The sequence below is a fragment of the Ptychodera flava genome, chromosome 5 (assembly GCF_041260155.1).
Source record: "Ptychodera flava strain L36383 chromosome 5, AS_Pfla_20210202, whole genome shotgun sequence".
NCBI classification, from domain to species: domain Eukaryota; kingdom Metazoa; phylum Hemichordata; class Enteropneusta; family Ptychoderidae; genus Ptychodera; species Ptychodera flava.
The window spans coordinates 21,886,511-21,911,558 of record NC_091932.1 but is presented as its reverse complement, the minus strand read 5'-3'; the positions used below and the strand labels follow the sequence as shown (position 1 = coordinate 21,911,558).

Genomic DNA, 25,048 nt, shown 5'->3' with positions numbered 1-25,048 from the left:
AAAATATATACTTTATTGGCGTTTGGAACTTCTAATACTTAGAAAAAAATAAAAATCAGAAAGTGTCTATAAGGTATGTAGCTACCTTAAAGTGTTTCTATCTGACACACAGTCCGTAGGCCTGTACGCCCATACATCTTCGTTCTTTATATCTTTAGCAGTTGTCAATTCACTTGTTGGTATAATCACATGAATTTAAGTTAAGCCAGGTGCCATGCGTGGCACTTTGCGGCCCCAAGACAACAAAACCGGTCCCGATAAAACGGCTTTCGGTTTCAAGAAAGTCACTTCAGCGAAAATGGGTGCTTTGTAAAGCAGAACAATGTACAGTCTGACATGAATGTGAAATACGTAGATCATGACACAAACGTAGGCCCTGTCAAAATATGTATCTGAGTAGCTTATCTTACAGTATGTAAACGCAATTTATATTTTTAGCCTTCAAAGGCGTCTATGATCTATGGGGTTTTGTCGTACTGTAAATTCCCTGACCTTTGACCTCACAAACCTGTACTTCAACACGGGGAAAAAGAAGACAGGACTTGACATTTAAAGATTTTAAAAGTATATACTTTCAAACATTCAGTACTTTAGAAAGTGACTAATGGTCAGTCAAAATACTGTAGTGAAATTATGCTGCTAACTATACGATTTCTACAACATGCACTTCGTTGTGCTGGTTGAAATTTCGTTCTGGGCGCCCAGCGGACGCGCTAAACGCGTTCACACTTAGCTCATGATCGCTCAGTGCACAACGCGACAGGCGTCCTATGAACGCTTTAATTTTGATTTTTTTCCAGTAAAATTTGAATAAAAGGGTGTATAATAATAAGGCTATTCACAAAATACCGGTATATATGTCCTCGTTCATCGTACGCTTCGGTATTATGTTTCGGGCAATAGCGAAGCGTACGATGTACAAGGACGTAAATCACGGTATTTTGTGAATAACTTTGTACATTGGTTTGCGTTGACACATTGGCATTAGACTAAGTAGACATATTGTCTAAATCGAAGTGTTGTCAACACTGTCAACTTCAAGTATAAGCTAGGAAGTAATATGAGTCGATCGGAGGAATCAACTCTTACAAGGTCTACAACTCTACATTGTCTTGCAGGTCAGACGTAGTCAAATCCTCGCTTTCGAGACAGCTGAAAACATTTACATTCAGCCTCGATTTGATGCAACTGCAAAACTTTGTATATTTTGGGCATCGTTCTGATATAGCTGCACAAATTTTATATATATAGGACCTCGTTTTCGTAATACAACTGCAAACTTTTATATACAGACTCGTTTGGAGACAGCTAGGACTCGGAAATATATATATATATATATATATATATATATATATATATATATATATATATATATATATATATATATATATATATATACTGTATTAGTCTCTAGGATGCAATTTCAGCTAATATATACGTTGATATATGTTGTGGAAACAAGCTTAGCAACTATCTTGGGTTGTAAGCATCAATTTCAGATTTTCATGGTTGATTTTATAGCAAATATAACAAAAGACCTGTAAAACATGCCGAAAGACACCAAAATCAGTGGCATAGTGTATTGAGATATGACTCCTTACACACTGAAACAGGTACTTGGATTTTTATGCAAATGTTTATGCAAATTAAGGGTTGTACATGTCAGCCAATGAAAGATATGAATTGCTTGACCCAATATACCTGGCAAAGGAGACCAAAATGACTCCAACAGCTTCTCATTGAGCTGAGATATGATATTTTACCTGTTTTTGGATGTCGTTTTGGTAGCCATCTTGGCTTTTTATGCAAATTAAGGATGGTACACATAAGGCAATGAAAGATAGAGTCCCTTAACCCCATTTACCTGGCAAAAGAGACCACAATGACTCCAACAGCTTCTCATGGAGCTGAGATATGGCATTTTACCTGTTTTGGAGGTGATTTTGGCAGCCATCTTGGATTTTTATGCAAATTAAGAGTTGCACATGTTTGGCAATGAAAGAAATGAATTCCTTGGCCCTGTTTATCTGGCAAATGACACCAAAATCACTTTGATAACATTTCATAGAGCTGAGATATTACCATTTACATGTTTTGGCGGCCATCTTGGCGGCCATCTTGAATATATTAAAATGCCTAAGGATGCAGTGTGGCATCATGCAGATCTTGATTCAGTAGGCTTTGAAGACACAGAAACCACCGAGAACCATTGTGGGGCCGAAATTTTTGGGTTCGACCAAAAATCAGGGTTTCGGCACCAGACTAATACAGCTGTACATACATACATACATTCATACATACATATACATACATACATACATACATACATACATACATACATACATACATACATACATACATACATACATACATACATACATACGTATGTATGTGTAGTGTGTTTATGCATATTTGTTCGAACGCATGTATTTGTTTGAATGTATGTATGTATGTATGTATGTATGTATGTATGTATGTATGTATGTATGTATGTATGTATGTATGTATGTATGTATGTATGTATGTATGTATGTATATGTATGTATGAATGCACTATATTCGTGCGCGTATAATTATGTGTTTGTATATATATATATATATATATATATATATATATATATATATATATATATATATATATATATATATATATATATGAAAATTACTCTATATTTCCATAATAACTGAAGTCTCCCTAATCGTTTGTTTTATACATGCAATGTGTCCGTCTCATACACTGAGTTGTGGCACCGAATTTTAACCCACTGTAAGAAGTAGGAGGAAAGGCATTGTTTACAAATACACAAATGGATGTGTTAATGAGCATAGCTCTATTCTTATGCTACTATATCAACTTTGAAAATGTAGTGCTCTATTGTTTTAATTAAGTGTGTGGTCATGCTGACAGAGGCGGAAACGACCGACGGCGTGTAAATGATTGTACATTGTGTGCATGACAACGGAGTTAAATTTTGTCTACAAAAGAGTCAAGTATATCAATTGCATCTTCAGAGGTACAATTTTCTTACTATCGTGCCTAATTATGAACATGTAAGACTTCGTCTTCAAAGATTTGTTATCATATTCGAATGCTGGCATATGACGAAAGTGTTGATGCACATACGGATTCCATTTAAAAGCCCTTGGCTGCTAGTTAAAGTTTATGATAAATGAGTTTGTGTCTTTCCACTTATTTTCGGGACTGAAAAGTCCTTTGTAAGTTGACTGATCAATGTCATTTCCACTCTTACGGCCCATCATTAAGCCTAAAAGTACCGTGACATAGCTATGTAATAATTTTGAATCTGTAAGACGATGGCTGAACGCCAGAAATTTCTGAAGAATCCCCACGCAGACCCTGGCATTTAAGGTCATCAGAAGGTCATGTTAAACCAAGCAAGAACTGTCGCAGGTCTGCTGACTAACATCTTACATGAGACTAATAAAATTCCACATTCCCAAGGACTTGAGATCAGATTTCCCACTCGAGTTGAGGATTTTTTGTTTACGTTAATACATTCGCCTGCCGCTCGTATGAGACAGCATATCGCCAATGAGCCCAAAATGCGATAAATTCGCACGGATGACATTAAATGATTATTCGAAGTGTATAATTGTCTATCCTACTTCTTAGCCATGTATCATTCCGCCTAACTGACACGAACTCCGTGCCGAGTTTCACTGCAAATATTTCAACTTATGCTCCGGACCAGACATCCATCAGGAAAAATTGGCGATATGTTCCAAGTGGCCTATATTCTTTTGTTATTGGCAAAATTTGACCGTCTATTTGTCAGTCTGTCACCAACGACGCGATACCATTATCAAATTGTGATAACGCTGCCGTCTGCCACTACACTGTAACCAGCTGCTTCCGTATGTGTGATGCTCATCGCACCATTAGATAATATTTTGCACACGGAGCGAAAGGCCGTTTATTATCCAATCAGAGTTCGTGTAATAGTGTACCATTTTCGTATGTATTCATTTGCACACAGTATGGGACGATTTCTATGAGTGTTAGATCGATTTTTCCATTCCGACGATCCCACACTCCTAGTGATCAAGAATGTGAAAACTTAAGTCTGTTATACATATCAAAGCTCTTTGAACTTCAGATACAAGTTGTGCATCGTTGGTAGATAGTATTAATACAAATTTACCGGAAACATTTTATCCGTGTGAAATGTCGAGCAGTTGTCTGTAGAGTATAAAGATCTACATTGCGCAAGGAACAAATTTTTCAGCAACTCTGGCAGTACAATATGTCAGGAGTGAAGTCGTTCAGGGTTATTCATTTAAGGTTTTAGCGTTATAGTGATCTCGTTTCACTACATCTACTCATCGAAATGTTTGTCATACAGGCCGACAATATTACGACACAGAAGATGTTTTGACCGATATCACCCTGACTAGATACATTAGCTCTCGGGACGGAAATCAATAGCTTCAATTGAAGTTTTTCAGTACCCTATCAACTCGGCCGAAACCAGCAACGTCATACGCAGTACAAAGTGTCAAGTCACTCAAACTCTACATTACTTGTATTGATATCAAAGGCAAAACAGAAAAAACATAAATAAGACAGAATCGTAAAGTATATATCCTAGATATCGTCTCACTACGATGTACCTTTTGGAAAATGTTCGGTGGCATGACTGACCGAAAACCCTCATTTGCCCGCTAATTACCTCGTACTACTTTTGCCAGATTGATGCATTATATGAATATATTCATGGTTAAATGAATTTCTTCATGAACGTTTGTGTAAACAATGCATTCACTTTGAAAAACTTGGGTGGCTTTGTGTAGAGCAAAGAGTGTCGTATCTAAAACTGAATCTAATGCATAAAATAATACGGGGTCAAGCTCCATCCTACCCAGCATCAAATTGTATTAGCACACAAAATGTACACAATTATAATACACGTTCTGGCAAAAACTCAGTTTTTATCCAAGAAGGAGCTAAATTATTTCAAACAAGTTTTCAGTACTCAGATTCGCAGTTATAGAATTGCCTTCCACGTAGTATAAGGAATATTGATTCCAATTACAATTTTTAAAAAAGTTAAAAGGACATTTGCAAGATTCTTACGTCGATCGCATCAGGAGAGATTTCATTTAATCAATGGTGAGATTTTCCTAGGGTTTTAGTCCGTTATCTAATCTTTTGGAAGTGCTTGTTTTACTCTTTGTTGTCGGATTTCTCATTTTGTATTTTTTCCATTGTTTCGTTAGTCTTTTTTCAATATGGACCACAGTAGAAATGTTTTTAGACTTTTCTGTGTAATCCATGCACAATTTTGTTCATTTTATGGTGTTTTATGTTTCATTTTGTGCAAAATAAATAAATAAAAATAAAAAAAAATCTGTAAGCATCACAGGCTCGAAATTAGCGGTAGGTTCGCGTCCACAGACTACCAACTTTTCCTTGGGGCCACCAAACCCCATGAAATGGTAGCCCACACGAACTACCAAAGACCGGGACATAAAATTCAGTCAGTACTTGCGTGCCATGTCCGGTCCGTCACTTTAGGATGAGCTAAATTGCAGTCAAATCCAGTTTGGTCAAGTAAGGCCAGACTATGACTTTGTTATGCAAGTTACAAAGACAACCGTGTGGCGGAACTTGGCAACAAAGTTTCAATATCTTAAAGGGGGATTTCACCAAGGATGATTTTTACATATGTGCTAACTTTGTGGTCACTTACCCCGGAAAAGCTATTTTCGCCATTTATAACTTGCCTTATTTTTTTTACAAAAACCGATAGAAATAGTACAGGAAGTTGCCCATGTAATTTGAATCATGGGAAAAAGCGCCAAGCTTGCATAATGTTATATGGAAGGGACCATCTTCCCATGGTTATAGCATTGTCCACTCACCCATGCTTAAACCAGGCTGTGTGTATTTACATAACTTTTGTTTATACTGAGTATCACTATAATAAGCTGTCCACTGTCAGATTTTGTGTTGCTGTTTTGTACTGTGTTACTGTGAGTGGACAATGTAGGGGTCATACCCGTCCGAAGATGGTCTCTTCCATATTACATGATGCAAGCTCCAACTTTGGGGCTTTATTCCCATGATTCAAATTACATGGGCAACTTCCTGTACCATTTTTATCGGTTTTTGTAAAAAATTGCCCGAGTTATAAATGGTGAAAATAGTTTTTCCTTGGTAAATGACCACAGAACTACCACATATGTAAAATTCATCCTTGGTGAACTTCCCCTTTAACTGATGTTCTTCGATGACAGGAACAGGAAATAATGGCCAATGAAAACGCATTTTCATTGTATTTTGATCACAATGTATCAATCACGGACAATATGTCTTCTCCCTACAGAAAGCTCATCGTCTATTTTTAGCACAGCTACAGTATGTCTAGTCTTGACGTGTTCAGAAGGTCATGATCGTTGTCATGACGGCTATCAACTTTTTCATACAACTCTGAGAATGAAGCGAGTTGTCAATAGGTCACCAAACTTTCGATTATCACTGCTGTCCATTGGGCCTAAAAAGACCGTTTCTGGTCACCGCTTGCATCATTTCAGAACCTGCGCTTCATGGCATTTTTGTGTTTACATGCTAATCAGTACAGCTACCCTTGATAACCCTGTTTGCATGTCTAAAATTACTAAACAGAAAACGGAAATATTATGCTGCCAGTGATAAATGACAATAACTGTTGAATCAATAGTGCCCAAACCAGCATTGTTAAGAAAAAAGGGGAAAAGAAAACCTCGTCGCCGCATCAATTTTGCTGAATGTCAAGGACCAGAAACATTTTTTTTTTTGGGGGGGGGGGGCTTATACCTGTTTCATTTGGGTATTAGGTGTGAAAGAATGACTATAAAATTCACTTCATGGGCAGCATCTTGAAAAATTTCTTTTTCTTGTCTGGTTAATGAAATACAATATCCCTAACCAAAATATGCATGGGGTACCAGGCATTGTCACTGGGCTACCAACTTCAGAAAATGGTAGCCCAAGTGGACTACCAGGGGACAAAAGTTAATTTCGAGCCCTGTCTCCAAGTATCAATATGCGTATTAGTTGTTGCTAAAGTTCGACAACATGTTTGAGTTTCGTCGATAAAAAGACATCCATTACACATGCCATTTTAAATAAATAAAATTGTGTGTTTTGTTCACTGAGAAGCACGTACCTTAATAACAATAGTAAGCATCGAATATTAAAGACCAAACAAGGGATTTTTTTCTCGTGGCAGGAGATTACATACCATAGTAACTTCTTTGTGAAGCTATTGTGTTCAGCTGTACGGCTATTTGAGGAAATAATTTACCTATTGCCAAGGCGATCAATGATGTAAATACGGCCTCGATAATCACTTTGTGGTGTTACCGTGCTTGCCCACACTACCAAAAGTGATCAAGATGCTAACAACAGGAAAGTTTCTGTTCTTTCTCTTATGTGCATCTTTCGTTTGCAGTCAACCAATATGTTGGTACACAACATGGTATTACGGCGGTCCTCATTACTGGGACTACTGGTGTACTTCAACAACGAGGCCCGAGTTGACAACACCAACACGTAAGTTGAGTTACTTACTCTGAATAAAGAGGTTGCATTAACTTTTCCTTCAGATAGTCAGATTGAAGTGTATTCGTTTGCATGAATTCAAAGTATATTTGTCACGATGTAAACTCAGTATTCTTAAGTAATGTGATAAACGGTTCGATCAGCCATTTGCATAAGAAATTTTGACCGGCAATTCCCATCAATATTGAGCGAATGGCCTGGGAGTAACTTATATCGTAGTAAACTTTCTTCATAAAATGTGATTTCCTTGAAGTTTATCTCTGAGTTGTCAGCCACTCTTTCCTTAATATTGCAGAGGTTGCCCTGTCTTACAGTGAAACAGCTACTGAGATAAGTTTTCATTGTGATATCGATTATTACTCTTCGGTCCAAGGCGTGTCTATGCACTTCGAATGGTTCATCGATGATAACGTTGTGTTTGATGAGATTCGTTCAGGCTCAACAGCTAGATCAACGATGAAGCAGACATACTTGGAAGGAAGAATGGGATCCCAGGTCTGAAACCTGAGTTATATTGCATGCATTTATATAACTTTTTCATGGCAGAATTATTTGAAAATGAGCCTTGGCTGGACCAGATTTTTAATTTATGTTCATGATTACTTCAGACCACCCATTGAAAAACTCCTCATGACACTAAACATTTTATTACGTTCCGAGAATGCGCACAACAGCTCTCGTATACTTACATAAACTTACAGAATGCACATAGCTTCACTGAAGTGCATATATTATCGTAAGTGCAGTATTTATGGCCCATGTTCATGATCATAATATCGAATGCCTATGCCTACACTTGGCTGTTCAGCATGAATGACATTTTTCATGAAATGTTTTGTATGGATTCATGAAGATAACGATAAACGAAATTTGTCGACTTTATTTGAGTAACATTTCCACCGTAAGCTTTCCTGTATTCTGCCTCGTAGTAATATGGGGCCCCTTGGTTGGTGAAATGAATGTGATCATCAAGTGAACATCTGCATTGTTTGTTGTCTATCTGTACTGTGGTGTTTGTTTTTTATATCGAGTTTGTCACTATCATTTTTATGAAACTTATGACTATGATATAAATTAGGGCTTGGTACTATTGTTCTATTCAAATTGGGTAATCATGAGCTCACACTTATTTAATGTATATTCTGTGTTGTTGGTTTTTCTTTTTAAAACCACAATTGTATGATGGAAATTCTCCATTACCTTGTTATACTACTGTTTTTATGTTTATCGCAATATTAATAACTTTGGATTCAATATTCTGACTGCGCTTATTAATGTAAGACTGTTACCATGCGCTGTTGATTCTAAGTGAGTATATCACTTCACTTGCTCAAGGTTAGAAATGGCCAAGCCTCCTGTCACGCTTTGACCAATGGGATTTGCTATTGGGTGTCACCTGATTATTTGGGCGTCGTCTCTTTTTCCCACGTGCCCGTTTGAAAAGAGTTCGACTTTGTGCTGTAGTTGTCGAGGTCGGACGTCTCGTCGACCTCTGTTCCGCAACAGAACGACTTTTTCACCGACGTTACGTGAGTCCAGAGTTTTGTTAATTCATGCAACGTTATTTGTTTCGGCAATTCAACCCATGAGGGTCGGACTGGATTTCCTAGTTGGAATTGTTCTATCTCCACAAGTCTTATCTTAAAGATCCGGCGTTTGTCTTATCAACAAAAATTCCTCGACAGTATCTTACTTATTCGTTTATATTGCCTTTTTAATTAATAAATTTTCCTCGTAATGCTTGAAGTGCCGCTTTTATTTGTAATAGGAAGCGCCAATTATTTGGTTCAATAACTGCTTGGAAAGGCTCCTCCGGAGGTACCGTCGTTATGCGAATTAAACATTAGATGAAAGTGCTCACAACAGCAAGTCTGTCCAATTAATTCCTGACTTTTATAAAGGTTTCACAACCCACTCTGAACGCAGTGAATGCAGTATAGTTGAATCGCATTAAAACATCTACTCACGAAAGATTGATTTTACGACCTAGGCTACAGGGGAAAGGTCATGGTCTTCAGGCTGATCGATTAATCTCTATAAAAGATCAATACGGTATAATTGTCAACAATAACGACATTACATGCTGCCACACTAAACGTAAGAAGGCAAGAAAAACAACTTTTTTCTAAATCATCGATACAATTGTGTTTTCACTAGTTAGCAAATTCATAGAAAACATGCCGGTGACTGAGATATCATCCTAATTTAATGACCAAGGGTTTAAAAATTAAAGGAATTAAATATATACATAATACAACAATATTTGTCTGTTATATCTAATATTATGCTGTTATACAGTGGGAACAACAATCATACTTTTCAAATTCACAGGTGTAGGCAAGAATCGGCAGAACAAAAAGACAGCTGGGTTCATAAATTTTAATCAGTCAGTATATTGATTAATGACCAAAGAAATTGGCAGCTCTCTTCCCGGGGCATTTACTACCATGTGGCTAAAAGGATAAGTCAAACATTCAGCTTCTGGGATCATTGTTTCTATTTATATTCTACCGGTCATGCAGATGAGCAAAGTGCCAGGAAAATCGTAAAAAGATATGCTCCCACACAAAGCTTTATGACATACCTTCAATAAGTGCACATTCCGCTCCTCTCCACGCCCTATGTCGAAATATTTACAATATTTTCTACTCTAAGACTGTAACAAACCTTCGCCGGTTAACTTTTCTTCGAAGGCATGGTGAAACATTCTTCATCATGTTGTTACAGTTTTCACCATTTTGTGATCTTTCTGGCTTAAACCTCTTTAAATACATAGCCCGGTAAAGCCATGTACTCCGATGAGGAAACCAAACACAAAAATGTTGCCACTAGTACTGATATATGATGATGTGTTGACGTCCGTGATCCTTCCTTTTCCAAATCGAAACTTTGGTGGCGCTAAACTCAGACTGGAGGAACGTTAGCGTCGATTCAAATTGATTTACGGTTTCGTTATTGTGTATGGATGCCTATGAGTGAGTCGATTGTCGCTTAAGCCCTGTATGTACGCTATGATACACAATAACAGCAAGTGTTGGTCATTGTTAATATGCATTCAATTTTATTTCACTGTATTTTTGTTTCGATTATTTTTAAAACTCTTTTTAAAATAATGTATTACCGGTATTATTTTTGTTTATTTTTGGTTTTATTGTCATTTTACTTTATTCCCAGTGTAATTTTATTTTGATTTGTTTTCTTAATCCATTACTTTCTGAATAAAATGACTCGGTAGTAAACAATAAACAGTGTATACAATTAGGTTATACAATTTATCAGAATATGCACAAACAATTATTTTGGAAGAAAATACATGGTATGAGGAAAGTTACACTTTGCATGTTAATAAACATTATTGTTGACAATTCAAAAGTATACATCCTCTCTCTGAGTAACCGGAAGATTTATTCAAATATTGAAATGAAAGGAATCATTTTCACACAACAAATCTAATACAAAACCGGTAATTATTGCTTGCAGATTCGCTGTGAAGTTGAAATCTTTGAGAATTCGGTATCCGTTGAACGTAAACAGAGCACATCATTTTATGCTGGAATAGAGGTAAGTGAAATTTCATTGTCACAGTCGCTATAAAACTTTACACATAATAATTCTAATCATGAATATTGGAATAAACGGTCATGTCTTAAATCCATAATCTTTTCATAACAGGTCAATGCACCTGACGTTATCGACGTGTACGAGAATGATGGCATAGCGTCCTTCGATTTGGTACCCACGGTGCCCTTATTGTGTACCCCGAACTGTGAAGTAAAGATACCAGTCACTGTTACACAGAGGTCTGGCCAATTTGGAAGCTATGTGGACGTTGTCGTGCAGCAGGAATGTGGAACTACCATGACATCTGATAAGCCGAATGGTCCCTTTGCAGTGCAAGTGAAAGCAAAGAGAGACTTCTTCAGCGACGGCGATGGTGAGGTGTATTTGGACTTTTTGCCAATACGCACTCAAGAAGCTGCTTTATGGAACGACTACAACATTAAGAAAACAGTTGTGGTATGTACTGACATTTTACGCTTGGCTAAAAGTGAATGCCTATTTGCATCATTTGTTGCGTGCGCGTCACAGTACTGTGCAGACAAAATCACCTCAATAATATGCATTCAACATCGTACTAAATCGTATAACATTGCATTAGTTGTTGTTTGCAAAATAAACTATGGGACGAAAATCTTACAATCGCCCTCTTTCATGTGCTGTTAGGCATCACCTGTGATTGTCTGTTAGATTGTGGGCATGTACATGTTTACAGAAACAACACAAACATTTTAAAAGATGCGAAAAAAGCTGTTCGTATTTTGCATAAGCATCGTTCTTCTTCGATGGTATACATATTCAGACATTCATTTCTTTCTGTGACTTCTTATATCGCCATAGGGTAGCAACGATCAGGACCTCATTAGTGAGCACACTTTTGCGCTTCAGACCATGATTAATTAAGGTATCAATTCAAAGATGTTTATTTTCTAGAAACCTTTTTTTTAAGTTTAATAGCGTACCCTATATCACACTTTTGTTCGCTACCTGAATCACTATTACCCATGATATTCTGTTTATGTTTTACTCTGCTTTTTTCAAAATGACAAATACATTTTTAATGTAATCTCAATGCAATGCTAACGTTTGGTCTGCTAGTATTATAGTTGTTTACATAGGCAAAAGTAATAATGGTGCTTAATTTTCTAACACAGATTCGAACGCACGACCGAGATAGAAGATCACGAAAATGTAGTGCTACAGGTGACCCTCATTACACCACATTCGACGGACTGTAAGTACAACGGTACTTTTAATCAATGAAGTAATTCAACGGAAGAGAAGTAGGAAGCCACACACAATCATGTATCGTTTTCATAAAATAATGTCAATTTAAACTTTCTCCAAATCTCACTTTCTAAAAGCAGCTTAATTTCATCTATTACTTTGAACAAGCACTAGGATTGTCATACTTTATGTAAAAATGTGACAGTCATTTTAGTTTATCAAATGTCCAACGTTAACGCCACAGTATTAACATTGAATACAGTACCTCCTCTAAACTCCACGTTTACTGATTGCCGAATCAATAATATCAACTATAACGTCCGGACAGCTTTGCTTTTATTCTTTAAAATCAACAAATTACCGCTAATTGTAGTACCATACACGGAGTATCCTTCTTGACGTTTATGGTTTTTGTTTCAGATATTTTGACGTTTACCTGCCTGGTGAATACATCTTCTATCGACACGCATTTCTCCCCTTGGAGGTAATAGCGGATTCAAATACACTCTTTTTGAAAGACATTTAGACTTCGATGTTAGTTAGAACTTCAGCAACTGTTTTCCATTTTTAAGTTCCAAGACACAAATGCCGTGATTAACTTCGTAATCTGACAGTATTTAAAAGGTATATTGCAGCTATAGCATCATATTTTACCACAATAGATAACCTTTTAGGCACATGCAAAACGGCATATGATGTATTACATAATTGTTCAATTACCTCCCTCTTATAAAGAGACAATTTGTCCATGCACCTCTGTTGTTTTGTTGATGACTTTCTGTCGTATTGGGGATTGCCCGGAGAGGTGCACTAACTATTTTCTGGCATGTGCAGATACAAACACGACTGACACCCTGTGGAAGCGTGGCGTGCAACTGTGGCGTTGCTGCTAGAGCCGGAGACGACATAATAATCGTTGACAGATGCAGAACGACTCACGCATGGGTTGTTAACTATGATTGGCAAGGGCAGCAGTATTCCTACTGGCGAGAATACAGACCATTAGTCATCAAGATTATCGTCAATGGAGCCCTGACTCCAGGATTTAGACTGGTGAGGGAAAATAGCGGGAGAATTTATAAGGTAGGGATAAAATCGTTTTTAAATATTATTCAGAACAACAATTACTCTGTAACGTATCAGTTATTGAGCACACAGAAATGCCATTCGCAAATATGCGATTGTGGTTCAGCGGCATGTTTACCGTAGTTAGCGCACATTATCTGTAGTTTCAGAACGATTAATTTATATACTAACTCTTATTCCTATAAAAAGATAAGAACCCTTACCTTCTTACCGAGGCTAACCATCACTATCGGTGATGAGGAGAATCATTTTAAATGTACCATTGTATAAGTTTTTGATAGGAAGTTTTCCGCTAGTCAAAGCGGGCGAAATAGACATTGGAAATCGTTTACATATTGCAGACACTTCGAATGGAAGTATACTTTTTACCTTGTCAGATTAATTTGTCTGATATTTGGGGATATTTTATACATTGCGCGTTGATTTACACTCTTAGATAAAATAATTAAAGCTGATTGTCATTGACAACATATTTGTAGAATTTGGAGGACACATTTTCTAACAGTGTATAGAATTCCTAAGGGCACTAACTATGCTCCCTTGCTTGCCGACTTATTTCTGTTCTCATACGACGCAGAATTTATCCAGAACCTAATCAAACAGAAAAAGGACGTCTCTGTAGCTAGAACTTTCAATTTAACATATAGATACATAGACGATGTTATTTCAATGAATAACTCTGAATTCAGTAAATATCTCGCTATGATTTATCCTCCAGAATTGGAGATTAAAGAAACCACAGAAACGACCTCTTCTGCTTCATATCTGGACATTTTACTTGAATTTGACTCTATGACTCTATGACAAGAGAGATGATTTCAACTTTAGTATAATCAATTTTCCACACCTCATAAGTAATATTCCACTCTCACCAGCTTATTGGGTATACATTTCCCAGCTTGTTCGATATGCTCGAGCATGCAGTTCATATGGTGATTTTGTAGAGAGACATGGCCATCTCTCTTACAAACTGTTAAATAAAGGTTATACCAGAGCAAGACTTGTCTCTACATTCGAACGTTTTTTGGCAGGTATCGCAAGCTGGTAGATAAATACAATATCTCTCTTCGGCAAATGATTGCTGATGGCATCGGTGACATTGAGCCTTAGTTAGTGACAACTACCTATCTGACTTACAGATTGATATATGGCGGGTGCCACATGTGGGTCAGGATGCGCTTACTATTTTCGAAACACCTGACATCACTTCTTGGTCTTCTGGCCAGAGGTCCATATATCTTTCTTTCATGAATATGACTTTGTTTGTGTACCGTCTATTTACTGTCTGTTCTGTGCTGTTTTGTGTCTTTGTTTACAACTATTGTCTTACTAATTCTGACCTAATGTCATTGGATTATGGATTGGTATGATTGCGATTATTTTCCTAATTCATATCAACATTAGTGTGATTTTCTTCCAGCACACAAGGTTCTCTACTTAATGATCTTAAAGGTTTAAAGCTGTCACAAATCAAGTGAAGTGAAGATTTACGCAAAATTTTTTCGTCATAATTTAAGTTTGATGATGGAAGTTTTCAAGTAATCCCATCAAGTTCCATCAAGATAACCATGTGAGTACAAAATTGAAATGTGAAATACTATATTAAAACAGGATCATTTTTACTTGACGTAATTTCAGATCTACTTCCCAACTGGTGCCTATTTGGAAATCCAGGGCACAGATTTTCTTAATCTGTATTTGTCTTCTGGATCTGACGACTTTGGATGGGAGAATTTGGGCTTATGTGGAAGCTACGACAACAATTACAGCAATGACTTACTTCACGGTCCTGTTGGTGCATCTCCAAAGGTATACTCTCCTACCAGGCGATGGGGAACTGTACATGATTTTTCAAACTCATGGAGGTATTTACAGAAACTTTTTATAGTATCTTCCTTTTTTCATACATTTTAGTTGATGCCAAAAGTATATAGTTTACCTTTAAATAGTACAAAGAACGAGCGACATTGAAAACATAGAACAAACTCAGAGCCCTAGCCTAAGGACCAAACATTGAAAGACCGTTTCCGAGCGGATGTCCTCCGAAGTTGCAGAAGTAGTGTCATCGTTTTGATTGATGTTACTTAGAGACTGTTCAGTTCATTCGGCCTAGCGATGGGGACGGTTGATTTTTTATGGAATTATATACCAAATTTTGATGCAGGTACATATGAAGAATGTAATCATTTGTTATGGTAATTTCTTGACATTGATTCATTCATTTTGTAAACAGGGTACAAGCGGGACAAAACCTCTTTTATGGTGAGCTTAGCACATTTGAACAGAGTAATTTAAGCCAGGTGTATTGCAGTTGTAGTGCCAACTCTGATAATACCGGGCCGAAGGAAGAGTGCGAAAACGGCAAGGATAACGGACGACCATTTGATTCTGGTCAGGTACAAGGAAGTTGCACTGCTCATTCTTGTGACGTCACTTATGAGTTCATACTGGTAGAACTCGCGAGAAGAAGACGACGAAACGTGAATATCCAAAAGCGTGAAACATCAGCATCGGACGATGACTTAAGTTTCGAGTATGATGAGAATTTCCAGTTCGAGGTAATGTTACAAACATTTAGGAACTTCAAAAGTATGGACATTAAAATTTGTTTATAAACAACCGAGATGGACGGCTACGTTAATTTGCTTGCGATAAACAAAAGAATGTATAACGGCGAACATACATAGCTCACTGACGTTAAAAGCATATACTGATGACAACTATTTGCTATCGTAGGCATACCACTGTGCGAATAGAGAGTGAGTAATTTAGCATTAAAACTAGCACGTGATCTTTCTGTTTTATAGACAGTGTCCAATTTATATCATTTTGTCACCTCTTAAGGTTCCCAGTTGGCCAACTCCGTCAGGAATAACAGAGGCTGATGCTAATGCTGAATGCGTCAGGCAAATAAAGGACTCCGAAATTGGCAGAAGTTGTGCAGATGCTCTTGATGATAGTGAAGTCGACGGTTTTATAAATGCATGTACCGTTGATATTCAGGTAAGAGTAAGACTTTTCTTATTTCTTGGCGAAGAGCTGATGCTGATCTCTCACATATGTGTCACCTGATAGTATCATACAGTAGTGCTCTTGAAATCGGATCTGTCGAAAAGTCGTCAAGTTATACTAGTTGAATTTACAGGGTTGTCGACCCTCGTCCATACTCCTTACGCCATAGTTTTGTGCTGCTTTCTTTTTCCCCTCAATAATTTCTGTGACCCCTTGACCTTTTCTGTACCGGTATACTCAACTAGGTTTTAGACGACTTGTCACAAGCAATGGTCTCAAGAGACTTAATGACTGCCCAGTGTGAAGAGGTGTTGACTAAAAACACTACCTTCTGGGAAGCAAGTGGCAGCTCTGGTGGGACACTTGGGCCGCCTAGGTCGATACTGGGCATGATGTGTCCGTCAGACTGCAGTGGTCACGGAAACTGCGCCGATGGTACCTGTACGTGTTCCGAAGGACTTGGCGGGACAGACTGCTCAACAAATTTACAGGAAGCGCCGCAAATCTACACCTCAGGAGTTGGAGGCTTGTGCGACTCAAGTGAAGAGAATTGCACCGATCACGTTTCTATCTACGGTGACAACTTCGTAGAATCTGACGTTTTGACCTGTCACGTGACTCCTGTAGAGGTACGCATGATATGTTCTCCCTTTGTATTTGCATGTAATGACATTTTCAAAGAAGTGACGCAAGGAAATAATCTTTCCTTTATAAAGACTTCAGAGGCGTCTAATTTATGAGACTGAAATTTAAAATCTGCTCGCTGACATTGGAATATGTTTTTGCTTTCCAATGACTGCCCATAAATTTCTCTAGCCAATTTTCAAAAGATACAAGTTCTAATAAGCAATAACAGTCTATTATATGTGACAAGAATTAGAACATGGCAAAACGGTAAAATCATTTCCAATGGGCAATACGGAGCCAGATGAACTCATTAGAATTATCGACAATGCTATGCACAGATTACATCTGACACAAAGAAAATATCAGCTCCGTCAATGATTCAGTCATTGTGGGGTATGATCATCCCAAATCAGCACGCCGCATACAGTACTTTGTTTCCATTGATGTCTCTGAGTGTGAGACTCACAAATTCAACATCTGACAACAAAATGACTTCATTTAATCGCCAAAAGTTACCGAAGCCGCTTTTAATTTTGCATAGAAATCGTGGGCCTGATGACATTGTACGGCAATCAATTTGATAATTGGTAAATATTTGTGATTCACTGGAAGAACTTGCTGCCACTCATAAGTTTACTTTGTTTCTACCTTTCAACAAGATATCTGATTCTGACTTCACTATTGGGGGAATACAGAGACGGTCGCTGCTACATACGCAACATACGAACAAGTGGGATGTCCTATTGAAGTCGGCAGCAGACGACGCAGGGACGCCAATGGCGCCCCTCAGCCAGTTGGTGCCTTGATCTCTATCAGCAACGATGGCACTCTGGAAAGTGACAGAGTTCTGGCAATCATTTACAATGCAAATTGTGACGTATGCAATGGAACTTATGGGTTTTGTTCTCGAAGGGTAATATACTTTTTTTCAAAATTTCACTTTGTTTCGTTTTTAATCATTCCGACATCACCAAAGATTCTTTTAAATGAAAAAGAGGTTTCAGGGGCTTGCATGGTAAATATGCGCGCTGGATAATGATATATCTACGTACAATTATGAAAGTAGAACCTGTGGATGCTCGGAATGATATGGAAATGTACAGTGCTATTCATCGATGTTTTTTGCATTTTATAACAATGTAAATAACCTTATGTAAGTAATATTATTTTTTTTGCTTTTTATGGCTTTGATGTCTTCCGTAAAATTCTACGTGAAATCGTCATAAGAAAGGGATATTACTATGTGGCTATAACATTTTATGTGCCTTTTCATTGTACAGACAGATATCTGCATTGTAGATGGTGAATGCTATGAACTTGATGATCCAGCCTGCGAGAAAGGTATATAATCAAAGTATTATACCTCACAAAAGACGAGTTTTTACTCTTGCCTCTCCCCATCACGGCCTTGCAAGACAAGGAAGCTGCTGGTGTTAACGTAATGATTAACAGTCACTAGAGCTTGGGAGGACACCTAACTTTCCCCAAAATGTACATTTACCGTATATCCTTTATGCAAGTTTTCATGAAATTTCTTTCCTGCGATGCAGAAGGCATTTTATTGCTGAGTAGCGTCTACTTTCAGTAATAGATCACACATTGTAATGATGTTTGTTTGGTCCCATTTTAAACAAGTGTTGCTGGTATTCACATTATTCGTTAGTACGAGTATCACGGCTGAACTCTTACCGAACTGAACTGAACTCTGAACTCTTCGAGTTCCGGGCAAACTTTAAGAGTTAGTTACGTGTTATCTTGACCTTAGAAATTTTCTGATTCAACAACGTCTAACCATTCCATTATTTAAGGCTCTAAGACATGGATAATTGTTGGCACTGTTCTTGGCTCTGTGTTTGCTATTGTAGTGGTCGTTATCATCGTCACCGTCATCTGTGTTAAGAAGTAAGTAGCGTACAATCTCCCTATATAATTCCAGACCTTGAGAATACATTAGAGTCCAGATAAGTAAAAGCCAAGATGATCGCATATGATCATACACCAGTATCGAGTGTGATAAAAATCGATTTAGCATGGATATTTAAATCATACGAAATGATGTTCAGAATGGGAAACCTCCTTAGTGTAAAACGGAATGAACAGATGTTCAGAAAGAGGCTGTGTTTAGATTTCCCAAGAATACAATCCTTTCATCACTATGTGTGGTATTTTCTCTTTTGTAGGACTATTATGACTCAAGGCATTTGCACTCATACCATTTGTCCTTGCAGTTTGTATTTTGCAATATGTTAATTTTTTTGAAAAACGTAAACCTATTTCTTAAAAGTCTTACGTCTTTAAGCAAAGTTGGCCATAGTATGTATCCTTTAAAAATACTCCACCATACGACATCATCATTATTCAGTCGTTTATACAAAGACAACAGCTATCTCACATTAAATTCCGTACGATATACTTTCCCTAAAATCCAGTTACTGCTCACTTATTTGTAATATGCTTTCTATTATGACAGGAAAGGAAAGAAGAAGGCACGGGTTGGTTCTGCGGATAGACTGGAGTAACATGGAACTCGGCGAAAAGTAAGATTCTGGAAGACGTAGACAGTAATGGATCTAGTGTCTCAGAGTCTTCATACCGACTATTATACATGCAAAGAAAATGAAGCAAGTAAACTAATATAGCAATATAACCGGACTAACGCTTTTGGAATATTAATGAAAGATTGGTGCAGTTGGATGTGCATTTCTCGAAAGCATCTCTACGCAGGTGTCAATTTGTATCATGATGCGTAACTTCTTATGTAAGAGCAGAAAAATTGCAAGATCGACGAAATGAAACATTTAGATTTTATATATCATAGACAGCAGCAATATTGATGTACAGATGTTATTTGAGAACAAGATCAATTAAAACCGTATCAGATCTTGACTAGTATAAGGAGAATAATAAAAAGTTCCTATCAACAGCGACAGATCTGTAAATGCCGAACAATAGTGTCTTCATAACTATTGTCGCCGTTTTGCATGGACCAATCACAGCAATTTGAACGTATGTTTGCCATGGAGATATTACTCGGCTTAACGATTTGACCATTTAACTCCCAGAATAAAAAAAATATTTCCTTTGGAATTGATACATCAAATATGTCCATGATAATGTGAAATCCATCAAAATATTTTTCACTTTTTGAACTTTTCGGTGATTTAAGTCATTTATTCAATAACACGATTGGAACTAATTTAGGAGTTTGATCTTCATATTTTTCAAATTTCTCAAAAGTGGCTCATAGAAAAAGTGTATTGCCTAAAAACAAAAGCAGATGAGCTTCCATTTGCAGATTATACCGAATTAGTTCACTATCCTATTATCCCAAATTACTTCCAATCGTGTTCAATCATAATACTTTCTGTTGTTACACATCAAGAAGCTGTTCAGACTTTATGAATTAAGTCTTTTCACGATAAATTCGATTGCACTTCGGCTGAACGCAGTACAGGCAAAATCTTGAATCTTTTGTCATTAAGGCTATCTTTAGAATGTCTGTGCCACGAATGTCAGAAGTTTCAGCATCGATGGGAAGTTAAAATTGATGGCAGATTGAGAGGTCGTGTCTAAATCTACGAAATGTCGTAATACATTCCGTCCAAAACTTCAAGGGTCGTAAATTCTGTATTTTATCTAAATCATATCTAAGTCAGTTTAAAGAGTGTGAACATGATATATTAGATGGTAACCTAGTGAGTGATGTATCATTATCTTCACAGAATTTCTAATGTTTAAATCTGTTGGTGTTTGATTTTCCACCCGTTAATTTCTTAAGCTGTGTGATGCGTTAGAAAACATGCAAAGGCCAATCATGCCCGTCCAAGTTTAAAAGGGAATTTGTAACAGTTTTTCAACTAACTCGTGAAGTTTTTTATATTCAGTAATCAGAATAAATTGTTTATGCTTCGGGTAGGTTGTTTTGTAGAAAATTTATTTCATGTGATTCCATTGGACGATACATATATTCGCTAGGACCTTCTATTCCGAAGGACCTTCATGCAATACCAATGCTAGCTATTGTAGTTTATCAGGGACAGTGTTTTGATCTTTAGATGAACACATCATGGATGTTCTTATACGCTCAAAACTTACTCTTCATCCGACCTCTCTTCGACCAATGTAATACACCTTTCCATCGATCTGACTAGGATCACTTTCATGTGTTCTAGCGTCAAGTCGCAAATTAAAATGGTGTTTACATCCTCGTCACAAAGGCACTCATACCACCAGCTATATTTCAAATCACTGGAAACTACGGTAGCTTTTCTTTAGTTCATCGGTAAAAAACGATTTCCAACCGGTCATTTATCGCAATTAGTACAGTTAATGGGATTATCATACGACTGTGGCAAAAAAGGGCAAACTGACAAATCGAAACAAAAACTCAAAAAAGAGGAACGACACAAAAACGAACAAAATGACAGATTGGGAGAATATGAAAATATATGTATCCAAATATCCTTCAATGAAATGTTACTCACATTCAAACTAACACCTGACAATATTCATTCAATAATATGAGGTTATCCCTCGATATCAGCTCTTAGTCGGGTCGCATTGGTGGAAAAGCAAGGTCGTTGTTATAGTGACCACCTTACTGGTGTCTCATGAAAACCATAAAATATGTCAGATGACGAAAACTATGTAAGATAAAGAGACATGTAAATGTGGTGGTTTTTTATTGCCCTTTTTCAAACACATTTATCATGATTAGCCGGTCATTGATAGTAGTCTTGCTTGTCGTCTGCACGTCTAAATGCATGCACGGACGGAACAGAAGGTCGACGTCATCGACTTGTCAGTTTGGTGCCCTGCTTTTTCCTTGGTTCTCCTATAGGAGTGAATTTGAATCGGCAGCACGTGAATCAGGTATCGACACGCGTGTTTTACTTACTTTGTCCACACTTCCGTATGCTTCAAACCTCCCGCTCTCGGAGATCGGACCTAACATCGCAGTCAAAATCATTGACGGGCACCTCTGGTTTGTTATAATTAGAGCGCCAGCATTTGGGAGTAGTCCGATAGGCCGTATCAGGCTTTCTTCTGCAAGTCAACAGGTCGATTCATATTTTTCATATGCAAATATTCAATTGAAAGAGAGACAAGCTGGTCATTTTTTCATATTCAAAAGAAACAGGGCGTATCACTTCATTGATATGCAATGATATCTTATGTCACTGAACTTAGTAGACACGCAATACAGAGCATCAGCATATGAAAAATGACCATAGTGACATTTGGTGGCATACAACATCTCAGCTTGTAGTTATTATCGTCAAGTAACATCAACAGTATGCAGTAACAGCTTTTATGCTAACAGTATTGATGTAATTCTTTCAACACAAGCAAACAGAAAAGGATGGTCTTGTGTACAATCGCTATCCGTGTGTCTTCAGTCCTCAAGAGCTTTGTGTATATTTTTATGTTTCATATCTTTTACTGTGGATATCTGTAGCTAACTATATATTTCCATGATTTAGGCTACGGCAAATAACGCAAAGGTATGAAGTTCAATGTGAAATATCAATATTCTTTCGAACCCTGACTTCATTTTATCTACTCTTGATCTGAATTCGCCTTCCCACCTATAAAAGATTCCACTTTTGTATGTGATGCACGGTGTTATTAGTAAATTTTAAAATTTTCATCTAATGGCAATCCTGTATGTCTCATCCAAGTTCAATTACAACATATCATAATGTGATGCAAGGAATTCTTTTATGCTAGTATATGAAATGTAAATTTTGATATCTCCTCCTGGTCTTTATCCTAAAATGGAATGTCCTTTCGAGATCTGCCTCAAAAATGTAGATCTCCCACACACGCTATACGAATGGTCTGCCAATAACAATAAAGCATCGTGCTTTCTGGCGTCTTATCAATTCAAGTGGTACTGTCGACGGGTTGATGAACACCATTATTCAAGCTCGAGAGCAATTCTTTGGTGGACAAAACAGTCTGCAGCTTGTTTAATTTCTGAACGACAATTGTCATGAAGTCAAGATGTGATATCCCTTTTATGGTTTATTCAACCATGGAGTCACAAGCAATTTTCATACAATGCGATGACAAATCTGACGTAATGACAGCATAAACAAAGTGTGGGCACTTTTAAATGAAACAAGAAGACATCATTTTTATTTCAAATAATTACAAATTAGCTGTATCTCCTGGCGATTTTTCCGTTAGTTTTGATTGTAATGATCACCGGCTCATGTTGAATAGCCTGTCAAATAACAGAGAATCGCATATTATTCGGAAACATTACGTGCCCTACAACTAAATAACATGTGATTTTACAACGAAAATTTCAATTTTTGTCCGGACAGAAATACAAACTCTGTTGACACGCGGATTGCAACGTAGGCATTCTTCTGCACCTGCGCGAGCCATTTACAGCAATTTCAAAATAAATATTCGTTACTTATGCCCAGTACTTACGTCGTAGTCATTGTCCGAGCACGTTGCGTAGCCAGATGCCTGGCAATCCACGATGCAATGTTGTTTTGATCCCGTAATAAACGTGAACTTGTACATCTCGCGTGATCGCGGTGTCACCATATCTGCGTTCTCCCCGGCACGCTGAGCGTGTCAGACCTCAACAAATGAGCTCGGAAGGGCAACACGTTTGAACAAAAATTAGCAGTTTTATATGGCTATAACCTCACTAATCATGTTTGTTTCTTCGTAAACAAATTTTGCAACAAATATGAGCCTCCAACATGGAATTTTCCGAGGTAAAAAATGGTCAAAAGTTACAAATAATGGCCCTTTAAGCTTTCACATCCACTGAAATGGGACAATTTGGGATATTTTAATTGTCCCGTTAAGGTAAACAGAAGAAAGAAACGCATCGTGCGTGCTCTGTCGTGTTGAATATTTGGATTGTATCGTGACTGTTTGAAATGTAGCATTGATTAGACTGCCTTTTAACAACAACAGCAACAAAGCATTCGCCGTTTGGCATTCGTTGAAAACTGAACGATCATTGTTTCTTTAGTCACGACCAACTCTTTGCGTCATACATATGGCATATGTCTGGGTCGCAATATTATCGACCTGTGATGAATAGATGTAGTGAAGCTAGAACCTTAAATGGATAACCCTGAATGAATTCACTCCTTAGATACTGTAAGGCCAAAGTTGTTGAAAAATTGGTTCCTCGGGCAATGTAGATCTTCATACTCTGCAGACGAATGTTCGACATTTGACATGAATGAAGAAATGTTTCTTGTAAATTTTTGTCTGAAATCAAACATTTTTATTATGGAGAAGAGACTTAGTTGTCTTACCTAGAACCTTAGTATCATGACTCGGAACAGTTCTGGCTCGGTACATCATATCCTTCTGATGACCTTCAATGCACTCATCTCCCTAGTCTGCGCGGTTGGATTCTTCAGAAATTTCTGGCAGAAAGCCATCGTATTACGAACCCAAAATGACGACACAGTTATGTCACTATGGTTACCAGTCTTACACATTCACAGACAATAAACTGTACTTTTAGACACAACGATGGTCCATAACAGTAGAATAGATATCCGGTTTTCTTCAGAGGAACATTGAAGTCAGAATGGCACTGGAAGCGAGATAAACATGTTAAACGTTGAACTCACACCCATTCAAAGGCAAATTGTGGCCAGCGACTGGGTTATTGCCCCCAGACTCTTTGAAGTACTCGTTGTCTCTCAACTGGTATCAGAGTCTCCTTCTGACCACCTTCTCCAAGGATCAATTAGGTCTTTGTGAAGTACATGTCACATTGTACGAATGTTACCAATAAAAATAGTTGCGTTGATGAATGAAACTGTGCGCACAAACAGTTATTTCCCTCTTCCTCTCGCGGTACCTGTATAAAAAGTTGGTAAAGAAGCATCGTTTGCAAAGACACGCACTATTCACTTGGGGTGTGTTAATGAGCATAGCTACTTATTTCAACTTTGAAAACGTAATACTTTATGGAAAATGTAA

At 37.5% G+C, this 25,048-nt stretch overlaps 1 protein-coding gene and 1 long non-coding RNA gene across 2 annotated transcripts; both read left to right on the top strand.

Moving 5' to 3' along the window:
- Positions 1–7,478: 7,478 nt before the first annotated feature.
- On the top strand, positions 7,479–17,555 carry LOC139133577 (von Willebrand factor D and EGF domain-containing protein-like). The gene is made up of 10 exons (XM_070700310.1): positions 7,479–7,555; positions 7,879–8,059; positions 11,045–11,125; positions 11,237–11,581; positions 13,184–13,432; positions 15,074–15,300; positions 15,669–15,993; positions 16,280–16,438; positions 16,693–16,987; positions 17,488–17,555. The coding sequence occupies exons 1-10, from the start codon at positions 7,479–7,481 to the stop codon at positions 17,553–17,555; spliced, it is 2,007 nt and encodes a 668-aa protein (XP_070556411.1).
- A 262-nt stretch (positions 17,556–17,817) lies between these two features.
- LOC139132529 (uncharacterized) lies at positions 17,818–19,848 on the top strand. Its single transcript, XR_011552342.1, has 4 exons — positions 17,818–17,987; positions 18,355–18,415; positions 18,883–18,976; positions 19,545–19,848. It is a non-coding gene; the product is annotated as an uncharacterized lncRNA (long non-coding RNA).
- The last annotated feature ends 5,200 nt before the right edge of the window (positions 19,849–25,048 follow it).